Genomic DNA, 14678 nt, shown 5'->3' with positions numbered 1-14678 from the left:
GGCCAAGGAAGAAGAGCCAGGGAAAGAGACCCGTAACTAAGAAAGAGTCACAGGAGTGATTATACTAAAAAGAGCACCAAATGCAGCCGAGGGATACGGAAAGACAAGCACTAACACCTGAACGTCGGCGTCCATCAGGGGCGTCCTCAGGGATCACAGCGGAAATTGTGGTGTGGCGTGCACGCCGAGGAGAGCGGGCAGGGTAAGGAGAAAGGAGGACGGGATCACTTCAGAATCTGGGACTTTTCTTGAAGAGCAGATAGCAACTGCAGGGCGAGAGAATCAAGGAAGAGCTTATTTTTTTTTTCTCTCCATTCGTGATTTTTTTTTTTTAAACAGAAAGATTTAGGGCAATTGCAGATTCAGTAGAGCGAGCTATGGAAAGGAAGTGCTTCAAGATATAAGAAAAAGGGGTGGTTGGTGGCTCAAGGACTGAGACAACACAAGGAGTGGTTAGATCAGGAACAGTGACCTGGGTTTTAATTAGAGTTGATTCTTCTTATTCACAGGAATTATGTTCCGCAGTCACCGTGAACACTGAGTGAGCAAACACGAAACCACCGCCCCAGAAGTACACGGGGTAAGGTCCCTGGGAGAAGCTGGCAGTCTTCATCCACCAGTGAACACATACCTGGTTTGATGTGTTTTTTAAAGACACCTTATTTCATATGTCTCATTGATTCACTAACACTGAACTCACGGCCAGCAGCACTGTAACTCCTGCCTGAATGAAGCTTACCTAACGCGGGTATTTTCTCTGTAAGGCACGTCGCAGCCTTCCTGTGCTCAGAAGCACAGGCAGCACTTCAGCACGCTGCTACGTCACCAACAAAAACACAGAAATGTGGAAACATGGCACTAAGGAGCCCAGAAGAGGACACTTGTTTACAGCAGGGGAGCTGAAAGGAGAAGGCAGAGCGTGGCTCTGCCTGGCCTCAGCTGGGAACCTGCGCCTCCGGCGATTCCAACGTCCGCAACTTTGCACGTCGACGAACGACCACGGAAGCCCCACGGGTATTGATTTTGAGGTTACAAATCAGTGTCAGTGAACAGGCGAATTCACAAACACGGAATCCGTGAATAATGCAGGTAGACTGTATGTTTCTCTCTTCAAAGGGATTTCCGTGTAGTATGTAATTCAGGTATTTCAGAAACAAAGGAATACAAAAAACATTATTAAGTCATAATATTTATTATTGGGGTTGTTTACAGAAGAGTCTTTTTTTCACTGTTAATTTAGGCATAAGAATAGTTGTTTGTCTCGTATGACCTGCTTTTAGAACTTTTATTTAAAAAAAAAAATCAAAATATTGACTATATCTGGGAACATAATAATACCAATTTCTTAAAAAGTGAGGAGGACTGGCAATAGGCTTTTGTTTTACCGCTCAGTAACTACGGCCAAACAAGGTGTAGTACTTGGCAGGGGTCTTGCCACAGATGCACGTGGCTCCAGGCTGCAGCTCACAGAGTGGTTTGAAGGGGATGCAAAGGCTTTTAGCGCCCATGGATGGAGCACCAGGTTCAAGATCTTGATCCCTGAAATAAAAAACAAGAAGTCCATTCACGTACGCGATACGCCTCTATTCTGGTCCACTGCAACACCGCAAACATTCTACCTGTTAGTTATGCTTACCTGGCAGTGGTTTTTTTGATCCAGTCTTCACAGTCAGTTTCTCCACAGAATGGAATCTGAGCAATCTAAGAAAAAAAGTATTCAGTACTCGTAACTCCTTCTATTCTATAAAAGGCAACATTTGAGTTATCTATTAAACTTACAAGCTAAATGGACAGGTGTCCACTCTTTTTCAAGCTGTGAGACCTTTGCAAACCTGCTGGGGACTTTACTCAGAAGGCACAAGAGAAAGAAAAAATGTTTCTCTAATATTCACACGCTGCAGAACATCAAGGCACAAGAAAGACATCTTTACGATACACGAAAACGTCCCAGCAAACTGACTACAGGGTGATGCTGAAAAGCTGAACAGGCGGGAGCAGCCCTGAGCCTCCACCCAGGTGTACTCCCCCACCTCAGTTCTGGACCACTGCCTGCTCTCCCCGTCAGAGTGCTGACTGGGAGGATAAAAGGGAGACTGTAAGTAGTAAATGGATTTTTTAAGTGTTAATAAAAATCAGACAGTCTTCACTTTATGCCACAACTGTCTCAACACGGTAAGGGAAGTGATTCATTTTTTAAAGTGCGAGGGTACCCGAAGATCAAAAATCCTTTTGTACTGGAAAAAAGCAACCTTGCCATTTTTCATCATGAGACCACATAGAATAATGGGCACAATCAGGAGACCTGGGATTCTATCAAAAGTTTGAAATCCACTACCTGTTTGAAACTCTCTAGTCCTTGGTTTTCCTTTATTATGTTGGACTAGACAAGCATTGAGATTCCTTCCAGTTCTGAATACTAAAATTTTCATAGTGAGCCTTTTTCAAAATGGGGTTTGCCTGACCTAACTATTACGTAATCTGGACACCAGTGTCACTGGTAGGAGGAGCCGAAGTGTGGATAATCCCCACTCAGCAGGAATGCCCAGCTTATAAGCAGCTAGGAAGTTATCCAGCTTCCCTATCAACTCCTGTTCGACATTCCCAGCCACATATTCCATGCTCAAATGAAAAGTCCCTCCTGCAAACCTGTCCTTGCTTTTAGGATTTAGTTAAAGGTCTCAAAGGGCTTCTCTAGGGAGAAATAAAGTAAAAGTAAATAGAGATTGGGAAGTTCCAGAAAACCGAGTAATTCATCCAGTGAACATTATTGCAGGGTGAGGAAGGGTTAACTATTTAAGTCTTTTATGTTTACTCAGTAAAATGTGTTAGCCCAATTCCCAAAGTAGACAAGCTGTTATTTTGATAATCTGTCTTAGGACAATAAAGAGTTGATAATTCACTAGGCAAATCCTGGGAGGTAGGAGCAGGTGGGTGAGGGAAATGTGGCAGCAATGGCAATAATAAGCTTTTTTTTTTTTTTATTTTAATATAGATATTATTTGTGCAAAATGAAAATGGAAGCAATTACAAACCTAGAGCTAGAGCTGAAATAACACAAAGTTACTTCCCTGTATTGAGACTTGGTAAATCATTAGCATTTATACAAACAAAAAACAGGAAAAATGTATATTCATAAAAATATTGCTTAAAATTCTATAAAAGAACGAGGAAAAAACTTTACTAACAGTCTCTAATTATACAATAATAAAAGTATTAAGACTTAATTACAAAGAATCTCTTTGGGTAATAAATCTAAAATTGGCTTCTTTGAAAATTTTACTAAACTTAAAAAATTTATGGCTACATTTTTATAACTTGAACCATTTCACAGTAAAGTCTTATTTTCTTTTAAGAAAAAATACTAAGCTTTGAGAAGATTTGTAGTTCTACAATAATAATGCAAAAATTTTTTTAATTTAAAATGGTTGTAGCATGTGAACAAATTCATGGAAAGCTTTTATTAAATATATCTGGACTTAATAAACGGTGATTTTGTAAAAATCATGTTATTATTTTTTTCTAGCTTCAAATTAAGGTTTAAGTGATAAGACCTGAAATATCTGGTTATTTATGCACATCATTCATTAAAATGAAAGGACAGGATGTATTTTTAGGCTATTTATTCAGCCATGGAAAGGTTTTTAATGTTTTATTACTTCTATATCTATGTTTTAAAAAGACAATCTTTTGCAAAATGTTATTTCTTAAATTGTTTAAGTGGAAAATGTTAATGGTGAGACATATCAATGCTCAAAAATCACAGTGATCAATAAAGTAGATGAGTAATGTATGGAAACTATAAAGACATAATATATATATTATTTATAGATAATATTTATTTTTCATTTAAGTAAAATCCGCCCTGTCATGGACTGAACTGTGTTCCCCCAAAATATGTGTCTGCTTGGCTAGGCCATGATTCCCAGTGTTGCGTGGCTGTCCTCCATTTTGTGATCTGATGTAACTGTCCTTTGTGTTGTAAATCCTAATCTCTGCATGTGGTTAATGAAGCAAGATTAGGTAATGTTAAAGAGGATTAGGGTGGGATGCAACACCCTTGCTTAGGTCACGGGTGTGACCCAATGGAAGGGAAGTTTCCCTGGGGTATGGCCTGCATCACCTTTTGTCTTACAAAACATAAAAGGAGAGAGAAGTGAGCAAAGAGAGAGGGACCTCAGTACCAACAAGAAAGAAGAGCCAGGAGTTGGACACATCCTTTGGACCTGGGGTCCCTGTGCTGAGAACCTCCTAGGCCAGGGGAAGATTGATGCAAAGACACCTGGAGCTCTCCAAGGGATGCCAGGCCCACAGATGTTGAAAGGTGACAAAGACCTTCCCCCAGAGCCAAAAGAGAGGGAAAGCCTTCCCCTAGAGCTGGTGATCTGAGTTCAGACTCTAGCCTCCTAACCTGTGAGAGAATAAATTTGTTTGCTAAAGCCATCCACTTGTGGTATTTCTGTTATAGCAGCACTAACACACTCCACATGAAAAAATTTACTAAAATCAAGTCCTATAAATCAAAGGTGTGAAAATTACAACTTTTTTTTCCATTCATACCAGTAGGGAAGAGCAAAAAATCAAATTTTCAACTACATTCAAGTTCCAAAGCTCCCTTCTTCCTTCTCTCCTCCTAGTAAATACAATTTCATTTCCAGTAGTTTGATCTTCAGTCAGCACATCCACTCTGACCAACACAAGGTAAAGTGAGAGATGGAAGTGACTACTAAATACAAGAAGCACAACGTGTTTTCTCATCCCTATACGTTCTCTGGACATACAACTAAATACCTTATGCCCTTAGAACAGATGTTGAAATCTCTACAGTAGCTTATCTAATACTAGAATAAAAGATATGATTCCACTAATAGCTGCTGGGATTCATTTCTGTGAAAGCATAAATTAACTGGTATGTTACTCTATTGATTTATTAACTCTTACACAATGTCTTTCATTATATTGCGCAATCAACTACCATATTTCTATAATAAAGGAAATGAAAAGATTCAATACTTAATGGAATAAAAAGAAAATAATCAAAAATAAATTACAGTAAGAGGAAAAATACACACTGTGTCAGATGGCTATCCATTCTCTAGCCTTGTCTTAGAAGAAGGCAGTCTGAGTCAAGTGACAGATTATAGAACCCAGAAAAGTGAAGGTTACACAGGAACCAACAGGAGATTAAATACTGTAGAATTACAGATCCGTAGATGATTTTGAGATTATCTATCGTGCACTCATTTTACAGATTAGCAAATTGAGAGCCAGAGAGATTAATTAATTTGCCCGGCTCATGCAATCAGAGATATATTAATAGGTTAAGACCATAAAAAACCATACTTTGCTTTATATTCTCAGCATGAATTGAAAAAAAAACAAAAAACGATAAACAGGAAAGTGCATTAAACTGAGTTAGAAGAGGGATCTAAATTCCAGCACCAGCTGTGCTGCTGTGTGGTTTGAGGTAGTTCACTTAGATTCTGGGCCATGGTTTTCTCATTTGTGACCTGGGGACACAGGCCTGGTTGTATATTCAAACACGTATACCAGAATATTAAAGTTCATAAGTGATTCATCCCAGTAATCAATAACTTTGAAGATCAAGATCACTTCCTTATAACAAGTAAAGGTTTAGGCTAGGAACAGCTGCATACGCACAATACATAAAATCTATGAAATCTTAAAGAGACATTACCTACCTAATTACAAAAACCTAGGTAATTTTAAGGAGCCAGAAGTAGCCACTCATTCTGACAAACAGGTTTAGACATGTGCAGTAATTCTCTTCTCCCCACGTTATTCAGAAATTCGAGCAATTAAGATCTGGAGAAGGATGTCTGGGCAGGGAATTGGAAGAAACGGACTTTTCACACCTTGCTTTTGAAACCTGCACATCACAGTTCCTCAGCTAGCACAACGCCTATGTTAGGAACTTGCGTCGAACTTGAAGGACAAAATGAAAACTTACAGTAATGAAGACTAGTGGTAAAAGAGAATGAATGTTGTTTAGCCAGTATATCAGGCGTAAGAAAAAGCTTTGACATAATCAGTTCACACGGTGTTATTCAAAAATGATAAAGGTTGTAATGCTTTGGAAGGCCAGTGGAAAATAAAGAGTACATAATGCTGAGTAATATATAATCTCTTTGTATGATTAATACCAGGCATTAATTCAATGGGTCTTAAATAAACTTTAGTGAAATATTTTTATATTCAAAACTTTTCTGAAGTCTCTTACCTTTCCAGAATCTAGTGCTTTCTGAAAGTCTTCCATTGTATTTGCCACAACCATATGAGTCTTAAGGTCTTCAGAAGCTCTACCAAAGAAAAATTAGAAAGAATACATCATTTTTCTTACAAACATGACAAAGTTCTTTTTAATAAAATACATAAGCTAAGCATAACTGAAGGAGCCTTGATGGTGCAGTGGTTAAAGCGGTCAGCTGCTAACTGAAAGGTTGGTAGTTTGAACCCACCAGCAGCTGCATGGGAGAAAGATGCAGCAGTCTGTTTCCGCAGAGGTCACAACCTTGGAAACGCTATGGGGCAGTTCTACTTTGTCCTACAGGGTTGCTATGAGTAGGAATTGACTTGACAGCTACAGGTAAGCATAACTAAATGCAAGAACGATAACCTGGAAGTTAGAAGAACTCAATTTGAATCTCACTTTGTCACTACCAATGATCTCCAGTAATCTCGGTCACCTCCTCGTTGCATGACTGTGAGCATGAGATGTACGGGCAATGTGCCAGACACAGTGGGTGATAGTTTCTTCTCTGCTGTTAGATCTCCACTGACCCACATTCCAGTCCTGGCTAGCCCACTTACTAGCTCTGGGTTATTTTTTAAGCCTCTTTGGTCTTAGTTTTCCCTTCTATAAAATTGAAAAATATTCTACTAAGTTAATTAGAATCAAATACAAAGGCATAGAAGTGTTTTGAAAGGAAAAAATACACAAATAGACATTATTCAAGTTATAATCACATACTACATAACTTCCTTTTATAAAAACCTCAGGTTTTAGAAATATAAATAAATGCTCTTCTTTCCTATATTCAATGTCACACATCACATGAGGATCTCTCCTGGGTGCTGACTAAGACATAGAAGATGCATTTTTTCTTTACTGAATCTCAGGGCTTAGACCACATGAACTCCATACCAGTAGCTGCTAGCTGTTTCCCCTTCTTCCAGAGCACCTAACTGGACTCTGTTTCCCAGCTTCCTTGTAGGGAGATGGGCCCACGTGACTAAGTTACAGCAACGCGATCTGAGGAAAGTCATATGCTGCTTCCCAGGCTTAGCCTGTGAGACAGTGGACATGCCTCCTGCATGTTCTTCCCATTTCCCAACCTGTAATAACCTGGATGGGGATGACCGTGATCCAGTTTTGACCATATAAGTAACAAGGCCTAGAGGATAAAAACCAAAAACCTGCTGCCATTGAGTTGATTGTGACTCATGGCAACCCCACGTGTGTCAAAGTAGAACTGTGCTCCATAGGGTTTTCAATGGCCATAATCTTATGGAAGTAGATCAGGTCTTTCTTCCAAGGTGTCTCTGGGTGTATTAGAAAAGCAACCTTTCGTTTAGTAGCCGAGTGTAAACCCAGGGACCTTAGGGGATGGCAGAACCAATAAAATGTAAATAACTTGGGTTCCTGCGTAACCATGGGAAGCAGAGCCACCCGCAGACCTGAAACACTCATCTCACATGTGTCTGTCCCAGGAAAGAACAGTGAAGTTGTTCTTTAAACTCCTGAACTTCGGTGGTCTTTTTGTTACAGCAGCTTAGTCTACTTAGTCGTACAGAACTTTTTAAACAAAAAATATGTGTTCAATAACTTCATGTTATAAAATTAATAGTCTAACGTGTGTAAAATAATCCTAGAAACAATCCAAACCTTTGACAGAGTCCATGTCACCACGTCCTTAATATATTAATTTATACGTTACTTTCTTTGCGTTACGTAAAACAAGGGTCTCCCCACAAGCTAGTATAATTTGATACCTTTTAAAATATGAAAGTAGTGTTATCCTAAGCTACCTTTTTTAATTCTATCTAGAACTCAGATTTATTCAATAAACATATATTTTATAAACAGTCATTGCAATGCATAAGATTAAAAACAATGAAAAAATCAAAACTTAATTATCATTAAGAAAATCTCATGTTAAACAAAAAAGTATAATCTAAATTTACACAGGATCTCAACAACATACACTCACATTCACCACTCATAAAAAACAAGGACATAGACCAGAATGCTTCCATTGATTACCTCTGGATGGTAAAATTACAGATAGTTTTATATTGTCTTTGTATTTTTTAGTATTTATATTTTCTACAATGAGCATGTATACCTAATAGAAAAAAATTTTACAAATAAAAAAATCACTGCTGAAAGTAAACTATCTAAATACAAATGATTTAATAAAAAAAATAGAAAACTTGGATGTAAGTGAGAGGGAAGAGGCTTGGAAAGAACTTCTACAAAAATATCACTTATTTATTAATAGATTCATCAGGCAAATACGTACTGAGTACCTGCTCATACATTCTAATTTTTGTATTACCACAGAAGATAACATTTAAATGAATAAATAAGAAAAAGATTCTGTCCTCAAAGAGCTTATAGAAGTGTTAAAAAAACAAAAAACAAACCCGTTGCTGTTGAGTCGATTCTGACTCATGGCGACCCTACAGGACAGAGTAGAACTGCCCCATAGGGTTTCCAAGAAGTGGCTGGTGGATTTGAACTGCTGACCTTTTGGTTAGCCACTGAGTTCTTAACCACGATGTCAAAAGGACCAACTGAAAAAATAATATGTTTTTAAAGGTTCTTGTTCTTTTCATTCAAAATAAAAATAAATTCACTGATAGCTTCTCATGGGAAAAAAATGTTCCTTTATGCAGCTATATTAACAAATTTATTAAACAGAAATGTCAATAAAAAAATGCTTTTTAGAGGTTTCCTGCCTAGGGGCATGCACCTGACTCCCACAGAGAACATTTTAATACTACAGACAACCAGAACCTAAACCCTAACGAATGGCAATCTCCAGGTGTGAGGCTCAGGTCTGCGTGTGTTCCCAAAGCTCCCAGGTGACCACAGAAAGAACCAGGAAAAGAACCACTGCGCTAAAATGCCCTATTCGAACAAGCACAGGCAGCTTTCTAACAGTTCATCTCGGACATTATCACCTGTCGTGAGTGCAAACAAACTTCAAATGTATTTTTCAGTTGTAGACCAAATAAATCCTTGAAATAACCCCCTCAAGATACTCATTATCAGCCCCATTTTAGGCCAAGTAAGCTGACAGGAACAAAATCACCTGCCTAAAAACTCATAAAGTTAGGAGCAAAGCCAAAAACTAAAACGAGTTCATTCCTTCCAAGGCAGGATTTCTTGAGCCCTGAAGTGAGTTGTTGTTGTTGGGCCCTGACAACAGAAGGAAACGCCAAGGTTTTGTTGAGGAGGATTTGAAGACGAGAGAGATACATAACAACCTGAAGGAACGAACCTTGTGTACAGGTTAACATGGATGTCGTCCAGAAGGGCCTGGAGTTTAGTCTCAGCCTCATTTTCAGTGACTGTCAGCTTTTCTCCAGTATCTCGTCTGACAGCTACAAACTGACAGCTCTTCATGTCACGTGGCCCCACTTCAAGTCTAATTGGAACTCCCTGTGGAACAAAAAAGGCAGTTGAAATAACACATGTATGCTTTCACATGAAGACAGAGTTATTCTATGGGTTTGTGTACTATAAACCATAAAAACTCAAAAAACATGCATAACCAAGTAAGAAAAAAAAAGGTAATATTTCTGAGATATTACAGAAATCTATACCAATAAGACGGCATAAACCTAAGGAAAAAATCTGCTGCCTGAGTGGTTCTGAGCTAAGGAAGCTCTCGATGGAAAAATATAAGAGAGTAATTATCTAGGATCAGCATTCTCAATTTTTCTCACATAGCACCCATGGAAAACTATATCTGTAGTGGACATTGGAGGAAACAGAGAAGGCTTCTTGAGGCTAAGTCACCCCAAACCACTGAGGGAGCAGGGCCGTGGCACATCCGTGCACCACTCATGGCACAATGGCGGGCTTTGGTTGGGAAGCTCTAGCTCTGGATGGTCCATCTTCAGCATGAACCAGAAGCACTCAGAGGGCTTGTTAAAAGACAGATTACTGGTCCCCACCCCCAGAGTTTCTTAAATAAGTCAGGTATAAACCCGAAAAACAAACCCACTGCCACTGAGTTGATTCTAACTTGGAATGTTAGATAGGAACCTTAGAGGCATTGAATTTGTAAAACTCCATAGGGTTTCCAAGGCTGTAAATCGTGGACTGCCACGTCTTTCTCCTGTGGAGCCGCTGGTGGTTTTGAACCGCCAACCTTTTAGTTAGCAGTCAATTGCTTTAACCACTGCACCACCAGGGTTCCTAAGTCAGGTATAGGGCCTGGTAATTTATATTTCTACTAACAAGTTCCCAAGGAGAATGTGTCTGCAGGGTGATGGAGCATCAGTTAAGCATCTTACTCTCAAATGGTTCAGGGAAAAACCAATTATTTATACTGTACTTAGTTCTACTTTAAGTTTGTGATTGTGTCAAGATAAAAATATTTACAAACCAAGTGGAAGAATCAGCACAAGTAATGACACAGAGGTAGAAAAACAAAAATATTGTTCCCAAAGAAGAGAGAAAAGGGTATTTGAAAGAGGATAGTGGAAAATAAAAACACCGGCCATCCAAGACACGACAGTTGGTCTCTAAAGTGTGGCTAACTGCCTCCTTTGCCATGAGACCAGAAGAACTGGATGGTGCTTGGCTACCGTTACTGAACATCCTGATCAAAGATTCTAAAGTTGAATCCTGATCAAAAGGGTAAAAATGCAGAACAGAATTTCAAATTCTCATGGACTCCAGACTTCCTGGAGCCACTTCCTAGAGCCATGAAGGTTGGACAAACCCCTGAAACTACTGCCCTGAGATAATCTTTAAACCTTAAGCCAAAAATAACCCCTGAAGTTTTCTTAAAACCAAACAGTGGTTTAGCTTAACTAGTAAAAAATGTCTGCTTTGAGCATTAAGTTCTTTTGAGAACTATCTATATGGGATCAGATTGACAACAGCGACTTGAAACGTCAGATAGGCACCTTAGAAGGCAGTGGATTTGTTAATGAGGAACAACTCAGTAAAGGAGGGTGAGAATGGTTGCACGATCAGTGTCACTAAGCAGGACATGTAGAAACTGTTGACTTGGTGTATGTTCTGCTGTGTATATTCTCAACAACAGTAACAAAATAAATTAAAAATAAAAAAAAGACACAAGTAGGTCTTTTATTGGTAGGTTTTTCTAAATAATTAGTTAATAATTTACTTGTAAAGCACTTGTGTTTTGGTTTTTTGTTTGCTTGTCAACAGCAACATGAAATTCAATTCTCTTCATTCAACATAATAAAAAGAAAAGTGGTTTATTCACTCATATTATTTTCCCCCTTTCTATTTTCCTAATACAGGAAGGGGTATTGAAGAAGAATTATGCGAGTTGTTGGGTTCTGATTTGGCAATCAAACCATATTATACTTCATTTATTAATCTCTGAGGGAGTTTTACAATACATACACACATACAGGCTTTACAAAGTGAATCTCTATCAAATGAATATGAATCTAGGTCTCTCAAAATTCTTCTTTCCTCAGGAATTCTTGGACGAAATGGAACTAAAATGGTACTAAAAAGTACTATTATTAGTATTCTTCACTAGCTAATGAAACTCTCATTCTCAATGTTCTTTAATTTTAGGCATCAAGTTTAGAACTGAGGTTCATTATTTTCTTTCCTGAGGAACGTGGACAAGAAAGCTATAGCTGACCCAGCTGTTACTAAGAATACCTCCCCACACAGTACAGACTCACTAGGGTACTAAAAAAAGACAGGGACAGAGAAAAAGATAAGTCAGTAGTAGGGGGAGGGTGAGATAGAAGAGGAAGGAGAATAGGAGGGAAATAAAAGTGAACACAGATGACTTTTTTTCCCCTTGAAATTCATTCCAGCTAGTGGCAAGAAAAAGTTACTCCTTTAACATTTAATATCCCAAAACAAAACAAAAAAAACAAAACCCATTGCCATGGAGTCAATTCCAACTCATAGCGACCCTAAGGGACAGAGCAGAACTGCACTATAGGGTTTCCAAGGAGCGGCTGGTGGATTCGAACTGCTGACCTTTCGGCTAGCAGCCTGAGCTCTTAACCACTCACCACCAAGGTTCCGATAAAAGTAATAATTAACAGGCAAGTATAAACTGATTTAGAGAAGTGGCTACTGGAACCACAATAGCTTTTTCTAAGTTAAAAAAAAAAAGCAATGAAAGGGGAAATTACAGAGAAAAAATTCATCTTCAAAGTCTTCATTAAAGGTAGGAGACGGTGTAAAGGAGAAAGTGTTATTATAAAAAAGGGAAGCCATAACAATATAATTAAATTCCTCAGCACAAAGATTCAACTCAGGGACCATTTACAACCAATAAAGTGATAAGTATTAGCCACTTTGGGGACCCTGGGTGTATTCAGGCTGAGGACTCTGAATACCGCTGAGCCTCTGACCGTGACAGCCTGGCACTGAAATCCCACTGCGTCTCCTCAGCCCATTCCCTGTAATGTGGGTTTATACAGACTTGACTCCTAATTTCTAGATCCCATAAGAGTCCCTGTTAGATTGTAAGAAAAAAATGTTAAAACCCAGAAGTATGAAAAATGGAATTAAGATAGATCATCTATTAATGAAAACATGTAATCAATGAAAGTTATATTACAAGCATTAAAGCAGAATCGAGGAGACTGGTATATGTATACAAAATAAAAATCAACAAACTGGTGTGAAATAATGTGAAAACAACGTGGTGTGAAATTCAGGCATGAAATGAATCTCTGATGCTTTACTGGTTTTCTATAGCAATGACAGCTAAGTGATGCCCGCATACTGCTATTCTGATGGCCTTACTGTTTAAATGTCTATATGAATTCCTGACATCAACGTTTTAGCACACTAACCCTATGAGGTTTATTAATCCTAGACCAGGTCTTTAGGATCATTCGTATTCTAACGTAACAAAAACAAACTTCTATGAAACTATTTTAAATTTAGCCAATATACAAACTTTAGGAATTGATATTACGAAGCTATGAACTGTGTAGGTGTGCAATACTTCTTTAAAGGAAAGGAGAAGAAACAAAACCTCACAATTATCAAACAGAGAACAGTAATGAATGAAAACGCCTCAAGTTGCAGAAAAGTGTAAGTAGAGAGAAAAAAATCTAAGTCCGAATTGGGGACATGGGGGTAAAAGCCACAATTAAAGAATTCACCTTGAGCTCCCAGTGGTTAAACTTCCAACCTGGTGAATAGTTCTCTCGCAGATCAACTCTGACGCGAATGTTAACTCTGAGTAACCGCTTCCGATAATCATTGCATTTTGTGATCAGGGCTTCTTTGTCTTCTTCAGAAAGTGCATTTGTGATGCCACAAGGAATAACCACCACCTAGAACCCAGAACAATGCCCCAGATTTACATAAAGACTCAGCATACAGAAGTAATGAAGGCATATCATGTGTACTATTGAGTAGTTAAAAACTTACTAGTGACTGTCAAACTCAACACAAACCCATTTGTGTCATTTCTAATCTACACAGGTTGTTGCTGTTAGCTGCTGTCTAGTTGATTCTGACTCATGGGGACCCTATGTGTGCAGAGCAGAATTGCTCCATTGGGTTTTCAAGGCTGTGACCGTTTGGAAGCAGATCACCAGGCCTGTCTTCCGAGATGCCTTGGGTGGGTTCGAACTGCCAACCTTTTTTGCTAGCAGTTAAGTGCTTAACTGTTTGCATCACCAATCTACATACAGAGTCTACCAGTCAGCTGCTACTTCTTGCTCATGCTAAATGCATCCTCATTCTCTAACTTCATTTAACCTATTATAAATCACTTCAAAAACTGATTTCTAAAAAAGTCTTACATAAAGTAGCTTAAAAAATTAAGAGTAAGAAGTAATAAATAACATAAATGACATACTAAGGTCTAGACTATATTCTATGTTGTTTCTATCTCAGTGAAATCCACCTGGATGATATTCAGAAAAGAATCACACTTTCAAATTCTTTTAGTAACCATGGCTTATATTTTCATAAAAGGGATATAAATAGAAATGTTTTCCTTACCTGAACACAGGCTACACGGGGTGGCAACACCAAACCCATGTTGTCCCCGTGAACCATAGTCATAACGCCAATTGTCCGAGTTGTCAGGCCCCACGAGTTTTGATAGGCAAATTGCTTCTCTCCCGGGCTCTTTGGATCTTCAAAAATGATTTCAAACATTTTGGAAAAATTCTGCCCTAAATGATGTGATGTTCCTCCCTAAAACAGAGAAATTTAAGCTTTAATTTTTAATAACCCATGATGCTTTTGAAGAGGATTAAGAACACGTTTTAAAAAAGCACTAAACCAGTTTTATTTTCCCTGTTTTTATAGGAAATGTGGTTTTAAAATGTAAGTGTAATTGATATAACAAGACTTATTGTGTGCTGTCGAGTTGATTCTGACTCACAGCGACCCCATATGACAGAAGGACTGCCCCGTAGGGGTTCCTAGGCTGTAATCCTCACAGCGACCC

At 38.5% G+C, this 14678-nt stretch overlaps 1 protein-coding gene across 1 annotated transcript in view; it reads right to left on the bottom strand.

Moving 5' to 3' along the window:
* Nucleotides 1-1133: 1133 nt before the first annotated feature.
* EPRS1 (glutamyl-prolyl-tRNA synthetase 1) overlaps nucleotides 1134-14678 on the bottom strand; it is an 84590-nt gene continuing 71045 nt past the window's right edge. The window contains 6 exon segments of the mRNA XM_023730868.1: nucleotides 1134-1539; nucleotides 1637-1701; nucleotides 6239-6317; nucleotides 9525-9685; nucleotides 13375-13548; nucleotides 14225-14422. Of these exon segments, the coding sequence (XP_023586636.1) occupies nucleotides 1389-1539; nucleotides 1637-1701; nucleotides 6239-6317; nucleotides 9525-9685; nucleotides 13375-13548; nucleotides 14225-14422 (828 nt within the window). The 3' untranslated portion in view covers nucleotides 1134-1388.

Source organism: Trichechus manatus, unplaced genomic scaffold (assembly GCF_000243295.1).
Source record: "Trichechus manatus latirostris isolate Lorelei unplaced genomic scaffold, TriManLat1.0 scaffold00039, whole genome shotgun sequence".
NCBI lineage: Eukaryota > Metazoa > Chordata > Mammalia > Sirenia > Trichechidae > Trichechus > Trichechus manatus.
The sequence above is the reverse complement of the archived record's forward strand: the minus strand, read 5'-3'. Positions and strand labels throughout refer to the sequence as shown.